The sequence below is a fragment of the Pungitius pungitius genome, chromosome 18, assembly GCF_949316345.1.
Source record: "Pungitius pungitius chromosome 18, fPunPun2.1, whole genome shotgun sequence".
NCBI lineage: Eukaryota > Metazoa > Chordata > Actinopteri > Perciformes > Gasterosteidae > Pungitius > Pungitius pungitius.
The window spans coordinates 5,449,914-5,463,825 of record NC_084917.1 but is presented as its reverse complement, the minus strand read 5'-3'; the positions used below and the strand labels follow the sequence as shown (position 1 = coordinate 5,463,825).

At 39.1% G+C, this 13,912-nt stretch overlaps 1 protein-coding gene across 1 annotated transcript in view; it reads right to left on the bottom strand.

The window, feature by feature from the left end:
• The window catches only part of brinp1 (bone morphogenetic protein/retinoic acid inducible neural-specific 1), a 90,854-nt gene that overhangs the window by 39,911 nt on the left and 37,031 nt on the right, over positions 1-13,912 (bottom strand). The window contains exons 3-4 of the mRNA XM_037484420.2: positions 9,944-10,134; positions 1,073-1,242 (exon numbers count right to left, since the gene is read on the bottom strand). Of these exons, the coding sequence (XP_037340317.1) occupies positions 1,073-1,242; positions 9,944-10,134 (361 nt within the window). The remainder of the gene's footprint in view (positions 1-1,072; positions 1,243-9,943; positions 10,135-13,912) is intronic.

The following is a 13,912-nucleotide window of genomic DNA, read 5'->3' as shown; positions in this document are numbered from 1 at the left end:
TTGCATTCCATCCTCACATCTTGCAGCCTTGGGAGCATTGGTTCCTTTTTTTCACATGTGGTTCTCTATATGAATATACATATATTTAGTCTATGAGTATAATGCTACCTCAGAGTGTGCTAATGCAGATTTGTAGTGATGCAGATTTCTAAGTATTAATGTTTTATAGTTCATCAGTTTATTTGCCATCTGTCACTAGAGTGAAAGTGAGGTGTTTATTGGTTTCTTGTTTTGTTTCTGTAGTTTCCTGCCTCTCGTGTCACTGGGTTTAACTTCAATTCCGTCCCTGTTGTTTTTTCCCCTGTGAGCGTGATTGTCTGCCCTGTCCCTGATTGTTTCCTCCTGCGTCCAATCACCTGCACTTTTCCAGTGTATTTAAACCATGTGTGTGTGCCTCGTCTCTTTGCAGGTTCATTGTCTACGTTGGATGACTGTACGGTTAGGCTCGTTAAAGAGTTAATAAGGTGGTCTCTGTTTGCCACTAGGCATTCTATAGTTTAGTAGTTAAATAAAGTTATCTCTGTGCTAAATCTACTTCCAGGTCCTTCTGTCTCCTGCACTTCCTCGTGACAATGGGACTCTCAAATCTCATTGTTTGTTTCGACTGGTTTGTGTAAAGTCTCTGCTTCCCAAGCGAGAAAGCTTTCTCTCATTAGTGGAAGTTGCGCTTTACTGCAGCAGGACATCTTTCAGGAGCAATGTCGGGCACAGAAACCAAGCACTTTGAGACAAGTGACCACATTTGACGATACACAATGTGAAAGTTTGTTCCCTCTACTGCAACCATGCACCAAGGTGGCACTGCAGAAATTACGCTATTTTTGTAACACTCATTTTGAACGCAGTTTGTTTAGGAAGGCACTCACAAATACCTCCTGCGTTGTTTCTTTAACTAAAGTGAGAATACAGAAAAACGTCACCTATGATGATAATAATGATGTAGTAGTAGTTTTATTTAGTCCCCACAAACAAAACAATGCTTAAAGAAGATATATTGACTTCCTTCCTGTTTAACGGGATAACAAAAAAGATACTCCCTAAATATGTGTACGCGTGTTCACGGTGCACTGACCTTGATGGCATTGGTGGAAATCTGGATCTCATGCAGCTTCCTCATGGTGCCGTCGCGGTCGATGAAGTAGGACGAGGCCAGCTGATGAAGAGCTTCCACGTTCTGGGTGGCGTTGACCAGCTTCCTGTCCAGCTTGTTTTTGGCCAGGTACATAGTCAGTGCCTCCTCTCCTACAGGTAGCACAAGGGAAATGGAAAGATGAGATTGAGACGATACGTACTTATTGCCTTGGAAATAAAGGATTTGAGGTCTCAATGTATGAAATGATCATGATTTAAATAACGTGAGTATGCAATGGATATTGGCAAATTGTCCGTTATCCCGGCGGCTGATGGAGCGCTTAAGCGGAAGCATAAGTCACAAGTCTGAACTCCGAGCCGTTTTAGCTTGTGAAACCAGATGCCCCAGTTTTCCAGTAACAGTGCCTTTGTTCACCGCTTCATTCCCAGCTGGCAGCATTCCCAGAAATGTCCCCGTATTTACCCGTATTGGGAGGGCATTATCTCCAGGCGAGGTCTAGTGAAACCGACCCGTTACCTCAAATACCGCAGGAGTTTTATCCCGCGGAGAACAAATATATCACATCCGGTGGGGGTTGTTTTGTCCAGCTACCCCCAGGCAGTGAAAAGTCCAACTGAATTGAAAATTTAAAAAAAAATTAAAAAAATACAAAACAATATTACCTATTGCAAAAATTAAATTAGTGCAGAGAAAATGAGTCAAATCTGAATGAGTGCAGGAAGCTGGTGTGGAACCATTTAAAGATGATTGTACCTGTTTGTATCTGTCCTGTGGCCATTGTGCATGTTCCCTATTATAACAGTGAAACTATATTTTTTCTGTCGTCTGGGTAAAATAAATTACTCATGCATAGTTTAATGAAATTACTGACCCTGTCTGGTCATACTAACACTGCCTGGGGAGGTGTAAGAACACTTGTTTCTTTTCCATTTCCCACTTTTTCAAATATCTTACTGAATACATCTTTTCTGTCCCACAATGCTTTAGATTCCCGGAAGAAAATTTCACATAGCTAAGCTGTTGTCTCTTAAATCCACAACCATCTGTTTGGTGTCTTGCTGGCAAAACTATCTGCCAGAATTAAGCCAATGATTGAGCCCAAATTGTTGTTGTTGTTGTTGCCGCTGCTGTGGTTTCTGCAATAGTTCTCTCTATGTTTGGGCAAAGAGAAGTCCTCCCCCATTTGGCGAGGTAAAGAGGTAGTGCCCCCCCACCTCTATAGTGAAGTGATTTAAAAAAAAAAACTCCCCTCCCCAGGTCACGACTACTGTGAATGCACAGGAAAAATCAGCATGTCTCTAATCTCTCCATCTAAATTCAGTTCTGTGCCCAGCATTAACATTTAAGAGGTCAGAAATGAAAGCCCGTAACGCGCACCCTTGGCATATTTGTGCACAGTATGTACTGTATGTCAAGTTTGAATGTCCGCAGGAAAGCGGTGTGGGAGGGATTGTATTGGAGTGAACCACTGACCTTTCTGTAAGCCTCTACCACAAAATAACACTTGAATCAGTAAAAGGGCCAAATATTTATAGAGCAACAGACAATCTCTCTCTCTGATTTGCATGCTGTGTGTGTTTGTTGACGCGTTATAAAGAGCTGGGCAGCTCGTTCTTTGCAAATCATATTCTTCCACATTTCGCATTCAAACAAGCGGGAACGGACGCATAAAAGAAAAACAAGCAAACACCAATTTGCCTCTACAAGCTCAACACAACCTTGCTTTTGAAGATTACCGTTCAAATGGCAAACCATACGCCTGGAACTCAGTCAAGAGTATGTCACATGTGTTCAGGTTCCTGGTGATGTGAATGGTTATTTGGCCCCCAGCGTTGCATTGGAATTGGTCACTTGACTTGTGGTGACCGTGACTCGGGGTGGGTGGCAGTCAGGGCCAATGTCTTATGCCTGGTTAGCGTACCGAGGGGGAGAGCCCCCATTCTCTGGTGGTGCAATACTGTCTCACTCTCTCTCTCTCTCTCTCTCTCTCTCTCCTTCGGGGGTTGGCAAAGTTACACACACTCGACTTACACGACTGCACAAGAATCACAGTCCAACATTAAGCCCCTGATTCCCTCCCTCCCCCCCCCCCTTTTCTTTAAATCTCCATTGACTCAGGACCTCCTGTACGCCACATAAAAGAGGTCCTCTGTACATAAATACTTAGTGCTTATTGGTCTTGGTCGGGCAAAATCATAACCTCCGTGACTTTAAAAAAAAAAAAATCATCCGTGAGCACCTTCCTGAAAATAATACATTGTGTTAAATTATTACGGGGCGCCTTGCTGGCACTCTGCCAGAATGAATCAGCTCCAGCAGAGCTTCTGTGTTTGAAGCTGAGAGGTATTTAAAAATGTACTGTTTCACCTTAAAGGGGTTCGTGTGAAAAGGCATCTCCTACGCATGTACTTCTCATTTTGTTCCTTTTTTTAGTGCCAGTGTGAAGGTGGATGTCAATGAGGGTTAGAAGTGCAAGTAGGGTTTTAAAAGTAATGGAATGACTGGGAGTGCTCAATTTGGTGTTAATGGTACATGTGTGGGTCACTTTATGGACAACGTTAAACTGCACTCTTTCATTCTGTGCAGGGTGAAGAGCTAATTGATTCTGTGTTTTAAAATAAATATATATTCCTATATATAGATATAAATTGTCTCATGCAGTGTATGTTTTAGATCAGACCCAACAGAGAGCAGTAAAACCCTCTTACTTAAATAAAGAAAACACGTAATAAACATCATAGATGAATGTCCACTGACTGTTGTAATTATTATCTTTGAACCCAAGTGGATATTCTTTCTAAAATAAACTGAATACACTCATTTACATTAGTAGAGGAATTATTTTGACACTTTTTCCACTTTTTCTTTCACCTTCTTTATGCAAGACATAATCCAGAAGTGTGAATGTTACTGTCACGGTTTGGCCTCGCTTCCTGTTTTAGTTTGAAGTTTCATGTCTCTTGTGGTCCTGGGTTAACTTCACTTCCTGCCTTGTCTTGTGATTGCGTGATTGTCTCCACCTGTGTCCAATCACCTGCACCTCCCTTGTGTATTTAAGCCCTGTGTGCCTGTTGTCCTTTGTCGCGTCATTGTCTATACGTCAGTCGTCGTTGGAGCACGTCTTGTCTTGGTTGAGAATAAAGAGCACTTTTGTGTGGAAAACTCTGCGCCTGAGTCCTCACTACATCCTGCCCCAGCCCGAGTGTGACAGTTACTTTGAGATAGTTAACAATGCCCAATTTTGCCCGGTGCTTTTCATGTTGGCAGCAGAACAACAAACTAAAAGTGTTAAAAAAAAGGGGCAAAGAGGTATCGTTGATATACACACCGCAGTCTTCCCCCGAAACCCCAGGCACAGCCGGTGTTCTGCATGAACCTCCGCCCCGGGCTTCAGTGACCACAAGTCATTTCGATAAACTACTTCTTCCACTCCAGTGGTGAATGCATTAGACTGTTTCAGGGAAAAGGTCTCTGATCCAGTCATGGAGAATGTGTATTCACCACAGACGAGGAAGACGCAGGCAACTGCCTGCATGTGAAATCTCAAGATGATTGGTCAGTTGTGGTTCTTTCCGACTGGTCGGCCTGACCTTAAGGTGCTGAAACCCGAATTTAGAGTATATCTACCTGCCTCCACTGGGATCTCAACATGGAAACGGCTGCGCTGGAGTAAAAAACAGCAGCAAACAATGCTAACAGTACAAATAAAAGCTAACAATGTTAGCCAAAGGTGGAAGTGGAGGGTGGGCACTATGTTTCCGCGACAACGCAGTTGATTAGACAGCTTATTTTTCTCCCTGCGTTTCCATGGCGATTCTCATCTCTCTTTACCCAAATGCTCTCGCACCTCAATACAAATATCAACAGGATTCACAGTGATCCATCTGCAAAGATTCCAAACATACGAAGGGGAGGTGATGAAAGATGTGGTGATATAAGACTGTCACAGTCTCAGCCTCATGAAAAACTGTCCTTTACACATTTTTTTATATGTGGTACCTTCCTCCGGTATTCATAGAGGGTACAGCTTCAAGTTTTCCACACACGGCGTGAACCCTGGAGGCAGTCTGTTCCTGTGTTGCACTTCAGAAAACTCATCCTTTAATGCCAAAAGACATCGCATATGCTAGAGACTTGACAATGAGGTAGTTAAAATGTTCAGACGGCAGAAAGGCAGCAGGCGATTTATAATTATTTCCTCAAGCATCTTCAGCAGACGCCGTCAGTCAGCAATGTCAAGAGAAAGTAACTGAAAATGTTCCGCTCCGAATGCCTGAATTCGTGAGCGTTTCCGGACATCGGAACGTTCTGATATTCCCACATAAGCCGTACAGAGTCTAAGCTGATGGTTGGACATAAAAAGTCTTCAACACAGGTGACAGTGCTACATTTATTTATGCATTACCCCCATGTGACACACCTGCAAAAGAACTGCGCATCGTGTGTGTCCCCCCCCCATGTGTGATCTTTGGCACGTAATTAATCTGGAACCCACTTTTAATTGTTTAATTGTCTAAATCCTTTAACTCAGTGTCAGATCCTTAAACCTTTTTTGAAAGGCTTATATGGGTTATTTTGGAAAGCCCTGACAACTGAATTGTTGTCCGGTGGACTGTGTTTTTTTCACTTCAGTATCAAACTGCTATCAACAGCAAATTATCCAAGTGATACATGGCAGAATAAAATACTATTCAAAATAGTCAAGATACAAAAGGTGGCTTTTATCTTGGTAGGATGCTTCCCAAATATGTCCGTACAGATTCTTATTTTTCACAGTGTATCAGCTCATCTGTCGTATTTCACTCGGTCGGGTATATCGATGTGACATTTGAAGAAGACCAGTGCCACCACAGCAATGCACTTTTGATGCCTTGCAAACACATAAAAAAAGAACAAAACATATGATGCAACAACCATTTCCACTCAGTTCAGAGGAGGAAACTTTTAATGTGACTCTTTACAATTGACCACTCAACTCCATGTGGAATGTGAAACGAAGCATTTCATGATGTGTATGATGGATCTGGAGACTACAACACGCAGGAAGCCAGAGAGAGAATTAGCCTCTTCTTCCTACTTCGTCAATGGGATGGGAATGCACATTTATTGCTTCATATAAATGTGTTTTTTAATTGGCAATCCCAGGATTGAGATAAGAGTGTACTGACCCATAATCGGAAACAAGATGGGTTCAAGGTTATAGATAATATGGTGATAACGGAGGCAGAGGTTAAAAAGAATGGAAGGCAAGGAATGTAAAGAAATAGAGGACAAAAATAAAGTGATGCAATACAATGAGATGAAGAAGGATGCTGTAGTTGAATAGGTTACTGGGATTATTTATGTGTCTCAGGTGCTCGAGTTTAACCGCTTGGTGCAACTGTGGCAGTTGCATTTTCCTTACTTTAGACACACTTAATTACATTTTACCTTCATATAATGTTTCAGACCAATATTGTATTTCCAATTTCCGAGATGAGCGTCTCCGAACGAATCATCTTACAGAGTAGTGTATACAATATTGGAACTCAACTGGTCTCCCCCATCGTTTAGCTGAATTATTTACGCCTTGTCTGATACAGTACGTGCACTGCAAGATTTAAAAATTAAAAGATGAAGTGAATTTATTTATTTTAACAGCTTGGGCATCAATGGTTATGATATACAAAGTATTATATGTTCACACAGAATAGGTGCTTTATTTGTTCTGTAGTTATTAACAATGAGAACAGGACAATTGGGAGTCTTCTTAACACAAAATATATCAATATTAATTAATAGGTTCAAAATAGTCTGCAAAATTGGGGTCGACAGTCATTATCAATCCTAAATGATCTTTCTTGGTAAATGTTAGAAATACCCCATTGAAACGTTGTTCCAAATATGTTGTGAACAGTTTTATATAAAAGAAAACATGATAAAAGGATTCTGAATATTTGTCAAAGGTGTTCAAATTTAAGATTTCCGATGCAACAGCTTTCCTGCTACACAACTTGAGTGAGTACTTGGCTTTGTTTCATGCATACCATTATATAACAGACTCAAAGACCAAATAGTCCTACTAATTATATCTTTGAAATGCAATTGGCAAAGTATTCACAGTTAGTTGCCTTCATGTGTCCCTCAGAGCTTGAGAAGAGATTTTAGGGAGAAGCTATTTATATTTAGACTTCGACAGCAGGGGTGCTTAACTTTTATTTTGGGAAGCACATCCAAAATACTGAAATCATCCATTAGAGGCACTTATTTTTCTTTCCACAGTGGGATTTTGGAATAAGTAATTTAATGTTACTCTAAATACATATTTCCCAATAATTGCAGGGTGCTGCTTTATTAATCCCCCCAAAATTAAACAAGTTACCTCTCCATGGTTGTATGCATCCATCCACAGGTTAATTTATATTTTTGACTCCACTTCTTTCCAAAATGTCATCACTTCAGCGTTTTATCCTATTAACCTTTCGTAGGAAATGGTCATTATTAGCACATTGAAGTTTAAAGTTAGGGCCAAAACGTGTTCCAGTGAGGTCACTGTGACCATTGACCACAAATCCAATCAGTTTAACGATTGATACAAATTGTTATTGGTGCCAGACTTGTAGTGTTCTAGAGATATTGCTTTCACAAGCCAGGGATAGAGAGACAGATGGAGGGATGGACAGATAAACTGAATTTAAAACTTGAAAATATGGGGTCAAAGGCGGTCAAGGGTGTCGAGAGCCTGGTAGGATATAAACGCTTTAAATAAAAGGCTTCATAAAAGGAATGGGCAATGTTTCTTGGAGAAAAAAAAATAGCAGACTGTGAAGACGCTAGTTTCCAAAAGTGCTTCTCTTCTAATGTAAAATGTATTTTGTTATTGTTCTAATACATCTCGCTCTGATTAGTTGTAGATTAATCAGACCAATACATCTGATGATCATACTCTCCCAACTACCTGCTCTGTAAGTAGTCATATTAGATTTTTCTATCCATTATACAAAATGGATACTACTGATTTCATTATGCTCATATCTGTATGTAATGTTAATTGGGGCAGTAAATAAAATCTCAAAAAAGGAAAAATCTCAATTGTGAGCTCTCTATATTTGATTCAAGGGTTAAGGTTTAACTAAGAATTTTCAGTTTTTCAGTTCCAGTTGTTAAACCTCCACCCGGGATGGAGTATGGTGACTGTTGATTTAATATCCTGTCATATCTTCAATGCAGGTTTTGGGTCACTGTCCCGTTGAGAATGGAATTGGGCTTCACTTCTGTCATAGTGGAGTTCTTCCGTTCGGGTCAACAACCTTGAAAAGCTGACAAATCCACATACATGCATGTAGCCATCACTGCGTATTCAAATGCAGGTGCTATTTGCTAATTTCCCATAAAACAGACTCTTCTTATTAAACAAGTAGCTTTACAACTGAGAACCACATTCAGGTTTTAACTCTTAAACTTCGGGTTATTTTGCCATATGCGCAAAAAGAACATTCAGACTTACTTCACCATCAAGTAAATGGATTGGAAACTACTACTCTTTCACCATGGCTGTTCATTTGGCTTTGCTTTACAGATGCGAGGGTTGCCCTGGTGCAAATATGCCTCACTAAATGGTTCCCATGGTCACGTTAAGTTGTTCTTGCTCTGAAGGGAAAGGCGTTGGGCTGTTCAAATGGCTCGAGTATGCTTTGTCCTGCCATCTTGTTAAGTAGCTGTGTATTTGCTGTGGGAGAGTTTTCCCATTAACCTGGAGAAAGATTTTGACTTGATCCAGAACATCCGGGTGTTGCAGTTTCAAAGTATAATCACTTGGGGCAATTGAATAGTGATACGTATCTGTACAAATAAAAAATAAATAGTTGTTCCATAACTTCAAAGGGTTTTGTCTTGTTGATTAATTTCTATTTTATGTGAGAATACATTTCTGTCTAATCCGTTCCTAAAAAATATCTTTTAATAAGAATTTATCGAAATTGATTTTTAAAAAGGTATATAAGAACTATTCAATTCAATTCATTTTATTTTGTATAGCTCAAAATCGCAAATTACAAATTTGCCTCAGAGGGCTTTACAGTCTGTACACATGCAACATCCTCTGTCCCGAAACCCTCACATCGGCACAGGAAAAACTCCCCAAAATATGAAAAAACCCTTCAATGGGGAAAAAAGGGAAGAAACCTTAGGGAGAACTAGTGGTCTAGTTCCTCATCTAACTTTGGAATGGGCATGAGAGCGCTTTTTTGTTTAAATATATTCCACTTACTCATCTCTGGGTCAACTCTAAGGCACAAATGGGAAACACAAATTAATGTTTAAATTAAAAAAACATCTTTTAACTTTTTAAACAAGTGCCATTAAAAAAAAAAAAACTGAATTTGCAATAGACATATATTTTCTTAAACAATTTTCCCATTCACGTAATTAATTAATCAATCATAATACTACAGGAAAAATCTAGAAAATAAATGTTATTCTTTGTAAAATTATTGAAAATGGTTCTCGCACTTCATTTGAATATATTAAGTTATTTTACCTTAACTTTATGGCTTTTGTTTGGCAGCCGCTGCTGCCAGTTATTTGACCGTTATTGTACATGATTTCAATGTACTTTAAGAAAACGGTAAAATACTGTAAATTACAGCATTTCTTCCGTAAGAAATTAGGAAAAAAATGAAATTGTCATTATTTGCATAATACTTAAATTTACTGTTGGAATGTTAATCTACCAATAATATCTATTTATATATTAGTTTTGTACATATTTTTAAAAAACAGAAAAACTAATGTAAAAAAAATTAGGATGTTTTTTTACAGTGTGTCCATTAACATACCCTCACTGAGATGAATGAATGTAACCTCTCTTACCTCCAAGGGTGGCTGAGATGAGAATGTGGGTTCCATATTTCTTAATGATGGTGTCGATGAACTGTTGAGTAGTGGGTCTGCGGCCCAGCAAGCGCACGCTGCGCTGGAACTCAGGCATGAGTGGCACGGGGTTCCGGATTAGGTCCCGTCTCTCGATCGCTGTGTTCCTCACCTTCCAACGTGCAAATTCCCTGACGATCACAAAAAACAAACAACTGCTCACACAAAAATGAAGTAAAAACATAATGACAGCGGAGTGGTCACGCATTCATTTGCTCGACCCTACCTCACCGACGCGTTTGAGGGAAAATGATACACACCTGGATGTGAAAACTGTTGTGTAATGCAACATTCATTTCATACAATTATGTAATAACATAATAAAGACGGCAGTATTTAAATAATATATTTTGCAGTTCAGTGCTCCCAGATATGAAGAATAAAACCAATCTGTAATGAGTCAAGTGATACAAAAGCTTTGCATTCACTAAGCTTGTGTTCACTAAGCTCTGATAAAGAAATGACAGTTTTTAGGATTATTCTCTCCCCATTTGCCTGTGATGTTCATCTGTTTTGATTGAATATTCTCAAAGTCTTTTGCACTGCACGGTGCTAAACCAACAGCACAAACAGCGGATCATTCCTTTTTTGTTGTTTACTGCTGCAGTTGCAGATGTGCTTTGTGGCGTCAATAATACGAAATATACTGAGTATTTTTGTTGACGTTTTTATGATGTCTGCTTTTGTTCCCGCTGAGACATGCATCAAAAAAACATTCCTCTAGACAGAAGTTACAGGAATCTCTTTTTCACTGAGGTTTACAGAAAGAATTCAAATACCACTGTCCTGAGGGTTTTATTTGTCTGAAATCCAAAAAGAAGGCACTTTGTTATTGAGTCAGAGGCTAATGCTTGGCACACCCGGGTACAAGGTGTGCGATTAGACATGCATCATAGTAAGTTTCTTTGTGCAGGAGTGTTGAATATAAATTGTGTCATTGGTATTAAAGAAAGGCATTACATGTAATCCTGTTCAAGATTTGTTACTTGGGTGAGACGCAGCAAAAGAGGATCTCTGGTGTAATGGTTCAGTCAAAGTAGGCATCATTTTAATGCAAATTGAGACGGACACTGTCATTTTGTTTCACCATCTGTTCTTTCTACCAATCACAGAACTGTTTCACCATCCATATGGACGGTGCGCATCCTCACACATCGCTATCAAATCTTAAGTATTTGCACGCTGATCTTTCATCGGGATTGGATTTCTGATATTTATGAAAGGTGGGATGTAAACATTCATATGGCATACATGTACAAATGTGTGCAGTGTCAACACTCAGTTTGTAGACAGTGGGAAATACAATTTCCTGATTACAAAGTTAGTCTGAAAATAAAAGAAATCCTCAAAATGGGATTTAGATCGAATTTGTGATGTGTTTAATGATGCAGACTTTGTATGAACAATGAGCCAAATTACATTAAGTGTGTGATTTAAAGTGCTATAAAAGATCCATTTGATCCAGTTTAGACAAAAAACACTATCATTTTGATAATTTCACCCTGAATGCTGTCTCTAATTGAGAATCAAATTTCTGTTTAATAAATCCATATAAATTCAATCAAGTCAACAAAGAAGATATCAAACACACTCACACACACACAAACGTCTGCAATAATACCATCCATGCTTAGAAGATATTAGGTATTTGTTCTGCTTTTTGGATATTGGATTTCATGGGAGAAATCTTGAAAAAATTGAATGGGGTTTTACTTTTGTGAAAAAAATAAACTGTAACAATACAATAAGGGAAAAAGGGGATTTTACCTTTTTTGTATGAAAATTGAAGAGAATACAGCTCTGAGTCTCCCGGTTTTATTTTTGCGGCGAATGCTGCATCCCTTTTTTAAGCTCTAACATCATAATTTGAGCCAAAAATAGATTTTTCAGAAATTCAGTAAATTTCTGTTGCACAGCAGTTTTTTTGTTATAGCTTCACCGTTGGCATATTTCTTTTATTTGGCGAATTTAGCCGTGACTATGGGTCCCCTCAAATTGATCATTGGTTACTTAATTTAAATTCTCTGACACGCAGTGAGCAGTGTCTCTGTCCGCCTGCACGCCGCTTGACGGCAGCTCTTTTCAATGCTCCATTCGGCGCGCTTTATTAGCATTTAAATTTGACTTAATTTCTGCCGGTTGGCCCATGCCTGATTGCACAACTTTTCAAAGTAGCCAGCACTTGGAAGGTAATATCTAGACAGCTCCTTTTAAAGAACAGTGGATTTTACTTAAACGAGTGAACATACAATGAATGCCTATACAATGACATTAGAGGCCTTTTGTTTACACAGTCTTATCAGATTAATTGAGTAATTAAATCTATCCCATCCCCAACATTGCAAATACACAAGCTCCAATGCAACGCAGGAGTCGCTCATCACGCGTACTAGTAGGTGCTGATTCATCTTCCACTGATTTAGCTTCATGAGGACTACATGTTGGCACACATTTCACAATCTGGAGCAAACGGTCAAGAGAGACTTTTGGATTTGCGGCAGACTTACGGGGAAATGTTTGCCCTTCTAATTCTTGCCTAACTGTACCCCTGTGTGCTCCTACCCCCCATCTTTTTTATACATCAATTCATTTTCAATCCTCCTCATGGCTTCATCACTGCCAAGTTCAATATAAAGATTCATATGGCAGCCATATGTACTTGAGCCCTCCTGCCCCAGATTAGGCATGCCAGCAGATGGAACCTGCAACATGATTCAGTATATTGCTTCACAGCTCCAAGACCGGTTTAATGACCTTTCAAAGGAAGTTAAGAGGATATAAATGGCATTGCAGCTGCATAGGAGCAAAGTGGGAAACTAGGTGAGTATTGCTTCATGGTGTTGAAGTAACTTGTGTGGGAGGTAGGGGTCATTACATTTCCTTATGTGGAACTGTCTGTGAGTCACAGAAAATATAGAAAACCTGCAATGGACAGCTCCTTGAATAAATGTTCAAATATTCAAATGACTGTAAATGGCACTGCTTTCCTTTTTACATCAACTTAACACTTTAATGGGGCTTGAGGCTCCTACGACATTAATTCTTTATTTACTGGTAATTTGTAAATTTCTTGTATTTTCAAGTACAATCTGGGCCTTTTTTAAGAAAAGTCAAGGATTAAGGAGGTCATGCCCCTGTTCTTCCACTAGGACCAGCGTTTTATTTAGGTTCTTTTCAAATGTTCATATTAACAGTTTAGTCCAATAAACATGCACATGTGGTTGCTAGGAAATAAATTATTGTAATCAAACAAGCCAACCTGCTCTTCAAAAATGTAACAAAATGAATAAGAGTAAGAGAGATTGCTCAAATAAATGTGGTGGTGGCCCTAACACGTCTGCTTCTATTTATAAGCCTAATCAAGAAAAAAAAATTAAGAACACAATGGCTTCAACCACACCGATTGTTATAAAGATTTCATAATAAACTATTCCTCTACATCTGGCTCACTGGTTTCAGTGAAGAAGATTCATCTGAAAAGAGGGAACACATTAGGGCAAGCTATCTTAACTCAAAGATATCAAATGAACATCAAGAATAGCAGAATGAAAACAAATGCAGGCCTGTAACAAATAATTATTTGCATGAATCCATCTACTGTAAATTATGCAGATCCAGCTGCACCACTAAAGAAATAAATAGGATCAACTAACCAACATCAGTGATTAACCTGGAAAGCTTTGAAACAAACTATTTACCAATTCAAATAGTTGGTCATAGTGGTAGTTAGGAGATACAAAATGTGCTGCTTAATTGGTTGGCATTTCTCTCTGAAATAACAATAACTGTCATATATTTCTGCACTGGATTCAGATTGACTCACCAGTGTTACTGAATAACACTGTAAAAAAACTGCAGTTTCAAGTTAGGTAGACACACTTCATTCTGACACAACTTGACATTCAAACT